General features: G+C 37.7%; 1 protein-coding gene across 1 annotated transcript in view; it reads right to left on the reverse strand.

The window, feature by feature from the left end:
* Positions 1 to 13632, reverse strand: part of LOC128857028 (uncharacterized) — a 75281-nt gene that overhangs the window by 19705 nt on the left and 41944 nt on the right. The window contains exon 2 of the mRNA XM_054092547.1: positions 6533 to 6575. Within this exon, the coding sequence (XP_053948522.1) occupies positions 6533 to 6536 (4 nt within the window). The 5' untranslated portion in view covers positions 6537 to 6575. The remainder of the gene's footprint in view (positions 1 to 6532; positions 6576 to 13632) is intronic.

Here is a 13632-nt window from a genome sequence, read left to right on the forward strand (position 1 = left end):
GATTCAAGGAAACCATGTTGATGATGATGATTATTCTTCAATATGTTAAAAAAAATATTAAAAAAATCTAATAGTATTAAATTCAAATAAATATTTACAAGCAAGCATCATGCATCTCGGGTAATGACTCTTTAGCCAGCATGAGCTCTGAAGCCAACTTTCTTAGCCGGATCTCGTTCTGTCACTCCCTTCTGCAGCCATCAAAGCCACGGTTAGCAAACGGGTTACTCTAACTCACAAGCGAGCTTGACAGGCTGATAGACGCTGCAGAAGGAGAAAACTGATGTTACATGTCATGTCCGACCGACTGTCGCAGTTCCTCCTGTCACTAAGCAGAAGGGACTATAGGCAGCTGGATGGACTGGTGACGGGCCACTTTCTATGGGCAAAGCACATGGAAAAGGTAGGCATCTCAAACAGTGTCCTCTGCCCAGATTGTGAAGAGGAATATGAGACGGCGGACCACTTTCTGTGCATCTGCGCAGTCTTCGCTCGAATCAGGCTTGCGGTCTTTGGCACTTATGTGTTAAGAGGCGACCACCGGCTCCGTGTCTCCTTAACACCACAAGATCTACTCAGATTTCTTTGGAGATCGAGTAGATTTAAAGAAAATTAAAGAGGGAATCCGAGTGCGCTACAATGGATTTAACTGTGGCTGAGTGGTGTACTTGCTAGTTGTCCCGAAAAAACAAAAGAAAAAAAAATCATGCACTCAATTATGCTCACCACTGTACTTACATATATCTGCAACGTACACAAATTTTCTCGTACGCTGCAAGTTGAAAAAGCAGATTTAACTTTTATCGCAATTTGTATTTACTGTTCTCTGCCAACAAACACCTCTTGCCCCTTGTCTTTGCTAAACAAAACTGAGGCCAACCCACTGCTAACATCTTCATCTGCTCCAATTTTCCTATTGAGTTGGCAAATGTCAAAGCACTTTCTGTGAATTAACTTTCAACCGAAACGTGCTGCAATTTATTGCTTTTTATACAACAACAATTTGTACTCACTACAACAAAACCACCGACTACCCACAGTTTGAGCAACAGTTTAGTAGCAGGGGTAGCCAGCATGAAGTTATTTCTGTTATCTTTGCCAACATTCATCTCGGCAACACTTCATCACCGAGTGTCATACATCAAAGTCTACATCCTCATCATTTCATCATTACGCTTGGTGATGTGTATAAATGTTATTTTCCTGTGTGTGTGTGTGTGTGTGCTACAAGCCCTTGAAATGATTTTCTGACTGCTGTAATGGCTTGTACTCTGCTTTCATTTTCATTTCCATTTGCACTTTTCTCTTTTTATTTTTATTTCATTGCCACTTTTGTAGTCACATAGCCGCCCGTGGCTTATTAACAAATTATGAAAGTGCCAGCTGGGGTTTAGCGGTGGCGCATACTGGCATATTAGGACTGTGTCCCCTAGGAAAATTTAATCAATATATGGCACATAAATACAAGCGCATGCGAATTATATATAAAGCGTGTTAAGTAAATTTATATTGGCAATTAGCAAAAGTTTTGTGTAGTAAAATTATGTAGTAAAATTATATGCTTTTGCACATAATTATTTTATTGGAGAGTTGTTAAAATGTGGCAATATCAGGAGTCGAATCTCTATGGCATTGTTATACAAGTTATAGTTGATTTCATTGGATGATGAAGTGCCCAAGGATTGATGGCGGCGCACTCAGTGGTGGCATCTGAGTTCACTTATATGATTTGCTACAAACTCAAGGCAAAATGGGTCAAAGATACTGGTGAAAAAAGTATGCAATAAGTTGAAAAGTTGAGACAAATTCTGCCACCAGAGACAGTGAATACTCGTACAGCATCATGCTGCGTCCCAGAGTACTTTCCTGCCATATAAAATGTGGGCAAAAATAGAATTATCATACCATTGTCCGCGAGTGGGCTAAAATTCTTGCAAGTCACATTCGGGCAGCTTGCGATTCGTTTCTGGACGGCTTAAGGTCATAGTCAAGGCAAAACGTGCTTATATCGAATAAAAGTAATTTGATTCTTAATTTTCCATTATTTTCTATCTTTGAATTGAATAAAACTGATTTTCCAAACTAAATTTATGGCCCTTTTAACTGGTTATTTATTCAAGAGCTCATAATTACGCTACTCGCCTTCAGGTAATGCTATCGATATGCATATTTATTCATACCAGGTCCCGTGTTTTTGATTTGATACTAATAAAAAATCTGAAGAAACTAATAAATAGCTTAGTAAATCTTTATATGAGTATTGTCGCGAAAAAAAAGGGATGTCATGAACAAAAACTAAACTATCAGGCGTCTTTAAGATCCTTCCAGCTGAGTGCGGTAGAGCAATAAAATAATTAAACCGTACCATTATTATGATAGGATAAAGCTGCCGGGATGTTGACTGGCCTAACGGAAAGTTTTCGTTAAATTATGAAATGTAGTTAACGAAATGCATCCCAATTACCTGTTGAGTAATTGTAGCTAACAGTAGGGTCGTTAGGGCAATAATGCCCTAGTGGAATTCGTGAAAATAAATGTACTATAGTTATTGAAAAGAAAAGTCCATTTTGTAATATGATAGTATTGGTTGCGTTTTACGGTGCATTTACGTACTTTCAGATGTTGATCCTTTGAAATGGATTTAACTAGCGAAAACGAAGAAGTAGTTTTTGATTCTTTGTCTGAGTGTTCTGTGAGCAGTGATTTCAGTGATGATAGCGATAGTATAAGTTATCAAGAGTTTCTGGATTGCCATTACAATACAGCGACTCACAAGGTGATGTTTCCTTAACATGTGATAATAGTTGGTCAGCGACTGATAAACCATTTACTTTGGAAACTTTTGAGGGAAACTTCGGAATAAAAATTATACGAAAATCGTAAGAATGTATATCACATGTCATAGAGTTGTTTATTGGAGAAGATTTACTTGAGTATATGGTTAGCCAATCAAACATATATCATTCTCAAATAGAGAAAAGATTGAAAATATCACCCAAGACAAGAAAGTGGATGAACATTACAGTACCAGGAATGAAAAAATTGTTAAGTTTAATTACTATAATGGGGCAAGTGCGCAAAGAACGATTTAAATATTATTGCTCAACAGATCCATTTATAGAAACATCAATTTTTTCAAAAGGTCTGAGCAGAGACAGATTTATGCAAATATGGCAATGAGCTTTAATGATCGCAAAACCGACCCGTTTCAGATGCAAACTGCTATTCAATGTGCTCGTACATAAAGTGTTAAGGTATAATAAGGTGTAATTCCACTGAATTCGCAAAATTGCTGAAAATAGTTATTTCCGAAGTTTTTTCAATATTTTCAAAAATTATTCGTGCGAAAATGTAAACCGTTTAATTCCAATTTATTTTATGGGACGAATTTTCAGAGACACTGTAAACAACAATACCATGGCTCACACATCGAAATGCTCTAAATCTTTCCAATGGAAACGTCAGATGATGATTGACAACACTAGAAATGTCCAAGACCACATGTATAAAAAGAGCAATCCTCGTAATACCAACTTGATGACTAAATATAATCAGAAAATGCAAAATTAAAGTTTATTCCTCAAAATCCTTGCCATCAACTGCAAAGCACTTGTGCTAGTGTTTGCTTCAGCTCTTGAATCATTTCTGGAACTCTATTTTTGGTATAGCCACCAGAGCCGTCTTTGACTTTTCCATTAGTTTCTTTCTTTTTTGGTGACTCGTTTCACGTAAACGTGCTATAACCCCCAAATAATAGTCCCTATTAACTGTCTGATGTTCTGGCAAAAATTCTTGGTATTCAATACTGTAGTAATCCATAAAAACCGTTCTTTGTTTGGCTGAAATCTCGTCTGATGTCTGCATTGCATGTCGCACATTTCGTCTCCAGCAATGATGCGTTTAATGAATTGTGGGTCGGATTCAACCTTGAAAATCAGTTTTTTGGCGATATCAGCGTGTCCCCTTTCTTTGTTTTATTTTTGCATAAAATTCAGGTGTTTTGGAAGCATTAATAATAATTATTACCGCGAACACTGGTTAGCACTTTGACGTACCATCTGAGAAGAAAGCTCATACTTTGCTATAGCATTGCTTGACCTATCAATAGTTAAATGTCGAGACTCGATAGCGGTAAATCTAGTGGCAGTTTATTACATACAAAGAAAGTAGGTACTGGAAATACTGATAGAGGCTTTAACTCTGTGTGTAATAGTGGCAGAGTTGCTACATATAAACATACAGTATACAGAATACATATATGGAAATAAAAAACATTAAACCAACATTTAATTTAAACAAATTTATTTTTGACATTTTTTACGCATGTCCGTGCTCTGGTTACAATTTATTGCATTAAATTGGTTAACTTTAGTGGCTTCTGGGCGACATACTGGTATAATTATTTTCCTGGTGACATTTCGGCTTAATTATTTTCAGTTGATAAAATATCTTTACAAAAATACCAAAGACATCCACATTGCGACAATGAATTCTTCGATTTTTGTCCACCATAAAATTGTTCAGAACCTGCTTCAAGTTTTTAGTGAGTTTTGGAGCTCAGTGTCAATTAGTTATTGAATTTTTAATACAAATATAAAAATTGGAAAGGGAAAAATAACCTCTGCGGGAAGAAATTTTAAGTGCTGTGTATTTCGGTGATCAACACATCTTCTCATCAGAAACTTTCTATACTTGATGCGGAATGGGTTTTTTCGAATGTTTTATTTTACGCTACTGGGTAGCCGACTTGTTGTTGTAGCAGTTAACTTTACCCTGTCAGTGTAGTGTAAATCACCGCTCGTCTTCGCCTAGCTCATCTACCGGTAGGCCCAGGAAACTATATAGCTGTTTCGACGGGTTGGGTTCAGAGGGAGAGGGGTGTTAGATGAGTTGGTTTGATGAAGCATGTGAAAAGGTGGTTAGTGTCGTGCGGGGTACCTTCACATGCCGGACATATGTTTAGTATGTCGGGGTCAATTCTAGACAGGTAGTAGTTAAACCTGCTATATTATCTAGACCGTAATTGTGAAAAGGCTACGCGGGACTCTCGGGCTGTTGGAGCTCTTCCTCTGCAATGGGTGGGGGTTGGACTCCGATGACGGCATTCGTGAGTCGGGTAAGAGAAGGTGGTAAGAGTCTCTCGATGAATGTCGTGAATTATCTATCTGTACACTTTCCGATCCAGTAATTGTCGGTTTGTTTTGTCCTGGATCTCTTCCGCGTAGTTAAGGAGGTGCCTCTTGACGTGCCTGGGAGGCGGCTTTGGCTTAAGCAGGTGCCTGCATGGGTAGGACCTGCGGTAACAGCCTAATAGGAACTATTTGCTGAGCAGTTTAATATGCTTTTCTTTAGGTAGCATATGGGCCTCGTCGTGTAGATGTTGGAGTGCGTACATCAAAAGACATCCTGTTGCTGTCTTAATGACAGTGTTTTGACAAGTCTGTAGCTTCGTCCACTGCGAATCCACTGGATCCAGGCGACCAGACAGGCGCAGCATAGTTTACAATCGGCGGGTCTATTGCCTTAAGGGGTTAGGGGTAGTCAGAGGCCCGAAAAAATGATGATTTTCACGAATTTTTTTTTGCTACTTAATTAATTTATTTAACAAAAATAAAAACATAGCATAAAAACATAATGTTTTAACTTGACTTCACCAAAATTTCAAAAAAAAAATTAATAATTGCAAAAGTTATCGCTGTTTGTGTGAAGCCCGTTTCTCCAGAAGTCCCTTGCGGTGAACATCACAAGTCCTTGCAGATTCATCTAAAACCAATCGGATGAGAAAAATTATTTTTATTGATAGATAATCTCGAGCCGGATCGAAGCTTGTTTTTTTTTTTTCAAAATGAACAAAATGGCGGCCTCAGGAAATATTTTTCAGATTTTCGGGAAAAAACCAACAGTTAATTGTTAAAAAAAAAATCGAAATTTTTGAAAAAAAAAAATCCTTCGATCAGGCACAAGTTTTTTATGTTTTTCAAAAGCTGTATAAATTTTATTGAAATCTACGTAGGGGTTTTTAAGTTACAGTGTTCACCAGTTTGAAAAACATAGTTTTGAGAAAAACGCATTTAAAGTTTTGCTATCGGCTCCGGAGCGGCCGAGCGCCCTTTGTTAATTGTTGAATAACTTGAAAAGTATTTGTCGGATTCACTTCAAATTTTTACACAATATTTTTAAAACATTATACTTTAAGAAAATGCAAAAAAAAAATCGATTTTTTGAAAATTCTGACTACCCCTAACCCCTTAAATATCTTAAATGTCAAACTGTTGAAAGTAACTAGCAAGATTTTGGGGTTGTTAACAGTCGGTATTGGTGTGTCGTCGACTTCTACCTTAATTTGCAGACAGACAGGTAGCCAGGTATTTGCGGCTACTTGCTTTGTCAGAATTTCAAAAATAGACACAAAAGATTTCTATTATATTTATAAATACTATAATATTTATGTGGGTGCATAACTAAATATTTTATAAAACAAAAATTATCAGCTGACATTACGATGACAGAGAGAACTCAAAAATATGCTTACCCATTTTGAAAAATTATAATTTTCTTATGTGTTCCAGTTTAATCTGTGAAATAGAGACAAGAAAAGGTATGTAAGCATTAGAAGAAATTACACAGTAACAAATTTCAACTTTTTTAACTCGCATGAGAAAATCGATATGTGTACGTTACTAGCGCTCTATTTGGGTGTACCTACATTTTTCAATCGAAAGTTTCAGTTAGGACACAGAATTTAAAAAAAATATTATAAACCTATAAAAGAATTTGGTATGGACTTGAAATGTGAATTTTGTTCGATTTTTAAGATTTTAGGCTCTGAAGCCAAATATCGACGAATCACTATCGATGCAAAGATAAATTGCAAAGTTCATATTATTAAAAAACAAAGTGAGAATAAACATCGCTTAAAATAAGTTTATGGGCTCCTTCGAAGACAACCAAAATTATCACTAAATAATAAACTTCTACATAATACGAGTATATAAAACTATAATAATGCAAATATACAAGTATGCCGTAGAAGTTTTTGGAAATGCGTCCAAATCCACCTTGCATATATTACAAAGAGCACAGTCTAAAATCCTTTGCCCAATGCTAATTTTCCATATTACACGACGATATACCACACATTGTGACTTAAACATTGACACTGTGGAAGAAGTGATACTTAACGCAAACACAAAACACAGTACATATAGGTGAGGGAAAAAAATAATTCATTCTCAACTTTATGTGCGTAAGTCCCATACCTCGAAAAATGTGCTTTAAATTTCGGGAGACAATTTCTACGAGGACTAAGGCAGTTTAAGTGCCAAAAGAGTTGCATGGCTTAAAAATGTCGGGGAAACATCATTCTCGACATCACGATGGGCCCAAGAGCAACAGGTCTAATATAACCGAACGCAAAATGCAAGTAGTGTACGCATTCAATTTACCTCCTATAAGCCGGTTGAGAGTTGCAGACGTGTGCTAAGCGAATGAAACAAAAAGCAAATACCACGCACTGTTTTAACTCTAGAAAGCTATACGTAAAGATAATCATGCATAAAAGTGACGCATGATTTTAACGAGGTATTTTGTCGTATTTTATTGAAAGGAGGAAAGCCCCTTAAGATAACAGAAAACGCTAAATATCTAAGACTTGTACTGTATAGGAAGCTAAATTGGGAGCTCACAGTCGCAGAGAGAGTACGCAAAGCTACGACGGCGCTATACTCCTGCGGAAGGGTCATTGGGGAAAAATGGGGTTTGAAACCCAGGATGATACACTGGTTGTACATAGCAGTAATTAGACCAGAGTCGACAGGGTCCAAAGACTTGCATCTGTTCTTATAACCGGTGCAATGTCGACCACACCATCGAAAGCACTATATGTGATATTAAATTTCCTTCCGGTAGACCTGTAGGCAAAGTACATTGCGCGCAGTGCAACAATAAGGCTGAGCACTTTAAGTACGTGGTCCAACGCTGAGTATGGCCACGGTAAAGTCCTGGTTGGCACGTTGGGGCTTCCAGGACAGGTGGAGTTTACAGTCCCGCCTATACTTGCCATTACATCGTTTATGACCCTACTACCCTCAAGGGAAGAGTGGGAATGGGACATGGTAAGGCGAGTCCATCCATGTATGCACAGACGGCTCAAAGCTCGAAGGCAGGGTGGGCGGAGGTGTATATTCCGAGCATCTGGGGATCTCTTTCAGTTTTCGGCTTCCCGACTACGGTAGTGTCTTTCAGGCAAAACTGATGCCAATAATGAAAGTTGCGACACTGAAACAGTGTAATGGGATATCCGGAAATGATATATACTTACATTTTCACTGATAGCCAAGCGGTGATAAAGTCTCTCACAAAACAGTCGACAACCTCCAACCTGAAATGCCGCGTATCTCTCAACGAGATGGCTGAGTCATTTCTCTTAAGGATAATATCGGTGGAATAAGAATATGCAGCTTCATAAAAATTAATCAGATACAATTTGGCCCATATCAATCTTATGTTTACGACAATTAAATTTTTTACATTTACTGCACAATGCACTACCGTTTCGCCTTATTTTAGACGGAAAATATGTGCAGTAACAACATTTTTTGGTACTGGCTCCCCAGTATTATCTTCCGATAAATGAGCAGTATCTTTTACCAATATATTACAAGTAGTTCCCCTCAAATATGTCTTTAAGTAGGTGTTTCTAATCTCTTACTCATAAATTTCGATGTTAGTACCATGCTAAGATTTTTCATGAAATTTTTACGACTTGAAACCTTATCACGTTTGTTACTGATATTATCATCCTATACAAAACATCCACATACCATCTGTTGACATTGACAAAGATCGATCAAATAGCTCTTCTGTAAACATTACCTGCTTCACCGCGTTATTCCAACAATCCTAATCAAAGCACGTATTTCATTTTCATGAGTGCCACGAAATGGAGCACCAGTCTTAGATATGCTTCGTTTCAAAGACATCTCGGCATTAGTCAAAAGATGTCGAAGTATAAAATAGGATCACATAGATTATGACACATTCGTGGGGGTCTCCTTCGAGGTCTAACAATATTCAGTGCTGACAAACGGCTGCGTCTAGTTGGTTTCGAAGTTGGCCAGAAATGTCCATTCTTTCCTCTAGTAGTTCTCTATGGCAGTGTAATTATTCGTCAGAATGCTGATGATGAGCTAGCTTTTCAATATATTCTTGGAATATGGGTTCGTTTTTGCTAGGTATCGGCAGTTTTCCCTCCCCATATCATCAAAAGTTTCTTCTAATACGCTCTGCCTACCATCTTTGCCCTCGTGATTTTCTACCTCGCTAATTCGCAATATTTCGAAGGAAAGAGCAATACTTCGAAAGCACTTGCGTCAATTTGTCGCAGACTATCTTTCTTTCTTGTTGGCAGAAATGCTTGTAAAAATAATTGAAAGAGACATTTCATAGCAATGGACAAAAATTGATGAATTTTTTCAGAAATATTAGTTGATTAGGTACTGTAAATGGAAAAATGTTTGAATAATTTTTACTTGGCTCTGGTCCATTGATTATTTTTAAATATAAACGTGAGAAGTTTACTACAACAATAATAATTATGCTGCAAAAGTGAAAAAGTCTGAAATTTACACACAGTTCAACTTTAACTTCGATTAACTTTTAAAGGAGTCAATTTATCGAAAAATTATATGAGATCTTTTTTGTAGAGAGTTAAAATTGCCATCGGAATATGTGTTTTGCATAGCTGTAAATTAGCATACTAGAGAAAAAGAAGTTTATTCCGAAAAGTAGCAAAATCCCATGTTATTTATATGGGAAATATATCGTCTTTGGGGCAAGGTTTATTCTGAATATTAAGAGCTGATTTTGATCTGATAATTTTTCTTAGACGGAAAACTAAAAGTTTAGGGGGCGTCGCAAGAAAAATAATCAAATTGGTAAATAACGGGCACCCTAATATATATATATAGGACTATGAATAAGTTTGTGCGGTTTTTTTCGAAATTTGAAACTTTATTGACGTAAAATGGTTACAAATTTAATATTCAAAATATTGTCCATCGCTTACTACTACTTTTTCCCATCTTTCTGGCAATTCACGGATTCCCTTTGTGAAAAATTCGGTCGGTTTTGCCGCAATCCACGAATCGATCCATTTTTTGACTTCATCGTAATTACGGAAGTGCTGGTCAGCCAGGCCATGTTGCATCGATCGGAAGAGATAGTAATCGGATGGCGCAAGGTCTGGACTATACGGCGGGTGGGGTAGGACATCCCATTTGAGCGTTTCTAAGTATGTTTTGACCACTTGTGCAACATGTGGCCGAGCATTGTCATGTTGCAAAATAACTTTGTCGTGTCTATCGGCGTATTGCGGCCGTTTTTCTCGCAGTGCTCGGCTCAAACGCATCAATTGTCGTCGGTAGACATCCCCCGTAATCGTTTCATTCGGTTTCAGTAGCTCATAATACACAACACCCAGCTGGTCCCACCAGATACACAGCATAACCTTCAGGCCATGAATATTCTGCGCCGACGTCGATGTTGAAGCATGGCCAGGGTATCCATACGTTGCCCGACGTTTTGGATTGTCGTAATGGACCCACTTTTCATCGCCAGTCACAATTCGATGCAAAAAACCCTTTCTTTTGTGCCGTTGAAGCAGTTGTTCGCATGCCATAAAACGGCGTTCAACGTCTCTTGGCTTCAATTCATACGGCACCCAATGGCCTACCTTTCGGATCATTCCCATGGCTTTTAAACGTTTGGAAATGATTGATTGATCAACTCCCAAAGTTTTTGCAACCTCTTCTTGCGTTTGAGCCGGATCTTGATCGAGCAATTCCTCCAATTCGGTATCCATGAACTTTGGCGGCGCACCCTCGCGTTCTTCGTCTTCCAAGCCAAAATCACCACTTTTAAAGCGTGCAAACCACTTCTGGCACGTTCGCTCAGATAGAGCATGCTCACCATAAACTTCCACCAAAATACGATGACTTTCGGCTGCTTTTTTCTTCATATTAAAATAATGAAGAAGAATTCCCCGCAAAAACACATTATTTGGCACGAAATTCGACATTTTCAAGTGTGGTAAAAATATTGTTGTTTACGCTTCAAATAAAAAACTTATACTGACGTTTGTGCCTTACGACAGTAGCTCTCCAATGAATGTTTGGAAATGTGGATCGATGGAATAATAATCAAGTTACGCCATCTGTTGTAAAACCGCACGAACTTATTCATAGTCCTATATAGGATATAAAAGTCAACAAAGTGCATGGATCAAAAAATATGTATCATTAAAATTTGGTTTTGTAATACATTTTGTCAGTGTTAAGGAATTTATAAATATCAAGAAAATTCTTGAATCAGTAAGCTCGTCCCTGAGGCCCTATGTTACACCTATATTCTACAATTTTTCTTGACAAAAAAAAAAGTATTTGGCACAAAATCCATCTTCTTCTTTTAGCTTTTTCGCATTTCTAAAAGCAAATCTTGATTTTCAACCATAAATATCACTCATATCGAGCAAACTGCATCGACAGAAATTGAATCTGCATAACTGAAAAACTTTTTAAAATACTTTTAATCCTTCCAAAATATTTCATCCTGCAGTTGGACAAGAACGCAAGTCGACAAATATCTCTGCCATACAAGCACTGAGCTCACTTATAGACATTCCACCTCAGAGTAACTGACAAACTAATTAAAATCCACTTGCTTCTCACATACTGAAAGTCAATTACCCTTTTGCCACTTGTTGCCTAACAAACTAACTAACGCCTAACGAGTGAAATCACCAGCTCAGCCACTTGCCACTTCTCCGGGCGAGTCACTGCCAACTTAGCAAGGAATCTAATTTCCATAATCAAAGTAAATTTGGCATGCAACAAGTAAACGCCTTGAAACGTGTCACACATACAGACACATCTATTTTAATACACCCCTGTACGTGTACTAAGATGTGAGCACAAATATACCTACCAGAGATTGCAATTTGGGACAAATTCCAGCCAAACTACAGGTTCCTCTAGACGAGCTGGAAGAACCAGATGTATATGCTGTGCATCCAAGTAATTTAGAACTACTGAAGAAGTGTTACATTTATGTATATGAAATTGCCAATCGAGAAGGGTATATGTTTGTGCAAATATCTACGATGTTTGTAGGTGCGTTTGTGGCTGTTTGGATGCATATAAATGAACTTAAAGTGGCAATACTCGCCAACCAAGTGGCTGCCTTCAGCGAATGAGGAATATACAGGAATATACACAGCGTGCACACATATACATTTACATAGAAAACATAGAAGTGAGTGCGCTTATTTCTTGTTCCAGATAACCTTGAACGCAATGGCAAATTCCCAAAGAAGCAAATTACACTCAAAACTCTCTACTTGCACAAGCAGCAAAGTGGGTGGATATGCAGAGATACCCTTGGCAGTATTTAAGTTGCAAACACCTGTCAGTTGTTATCAAAGTGGGCGTGCTTTTACGTCCATTTTCTCATAAATAGTATATGCGCTCACTCACACATGCATACATACTCACACTTGTGTAGTGCTGGTGGGTTTATGCATGTATGGCATGCTTTCAGGCGTTTGGGTGGTTGTGTTTTTGAAGAAAACATTTACAAGTTGGCTGACTTGTTGAATAATGACAAAAACAACAACAACAATAATTATATTATTAACAGCACAAAGTTCTTGAGCACTTAAGTGCCTAAATTGAATCTATTTAGGTGCAAATCGATTTCATACATCCACAAGTAAATGCATAACAAGCGCACGATTCAAGTTAAGTTAAAAAAAACAAAACAAAAAAAAAAACACAGAAGAAACAATAATGGCAAGAGCATAGCATTTCATAATGGATATCATTGCTGCCGCTGGCGATAATTTAAATGAAATGTTTGGTATCAAAATAAAGGCCAGGCAAAAGCTTGTCGTTAGTTAAATTAATTATAAAATTGAATTAGCAGTTGATTTATGAAAGTCGTTGATTGAATGAAAGGAGGAGTTCTAAAATAAGAAAATGAAATTGTATTAACTTAATGCAATACTGAATGCGTATAAATTCGCATGTAAAGTGAGGGATAGTTAAAGATTAAAAACTCTTCTCAATCGAATGTTGATGGCTTTTCTGTAACATTGTTTAAAAATTGTCGGGGGTTAAGGAGAAGTCCAACGTAGAGTACAGGGTAAAGAAAGCAAATATAGCACTTTACACGTGGGCCTACACAGCCATTGTAAGGCCAATACTAACATAGGCGGCACTAGTTTGGTGGCCTGCAACAGAAAAGAAATGCATCAAAACTAAGCTGAACAAGATACAAAGAACAGCGTGTATCCTAACTACAGGAGCGCTTAGCACCAGTCCTACTGAAGCGCTCAATGTATTAACACATCTATTGCCATTAGATTTACACGTTAAAACAATAGCTACTTGCAGCGCGGTGAGACTCAGAGACATAGGAAGCTGGACAACAAGGTCGTACGGTCACAGTATGATCCTCCTACAGGGACTCTCGCCGCTCAAAAACGGATCAGACTACACAGTCCCCGACCTCAACTTCAAGAAAGGCTTTACGGTACGTTTTCCACCGAGAACCGAGTGGAGCAAAGGAGAGGTGATT

This window comes from Anastrepha ludens, chromosome 3 (assembly GCF_028408465.1).
Source record: "Anastrepha ludens isolate Willacy chromosome 3, idAnaLude1.1, whole genome shotgun sequence".
NCBI lineage: Eukaryota > Metazoa > Arthropoda > Insecta > Diptera > Tephritidae > Anastrepha > Anastrepha ludens.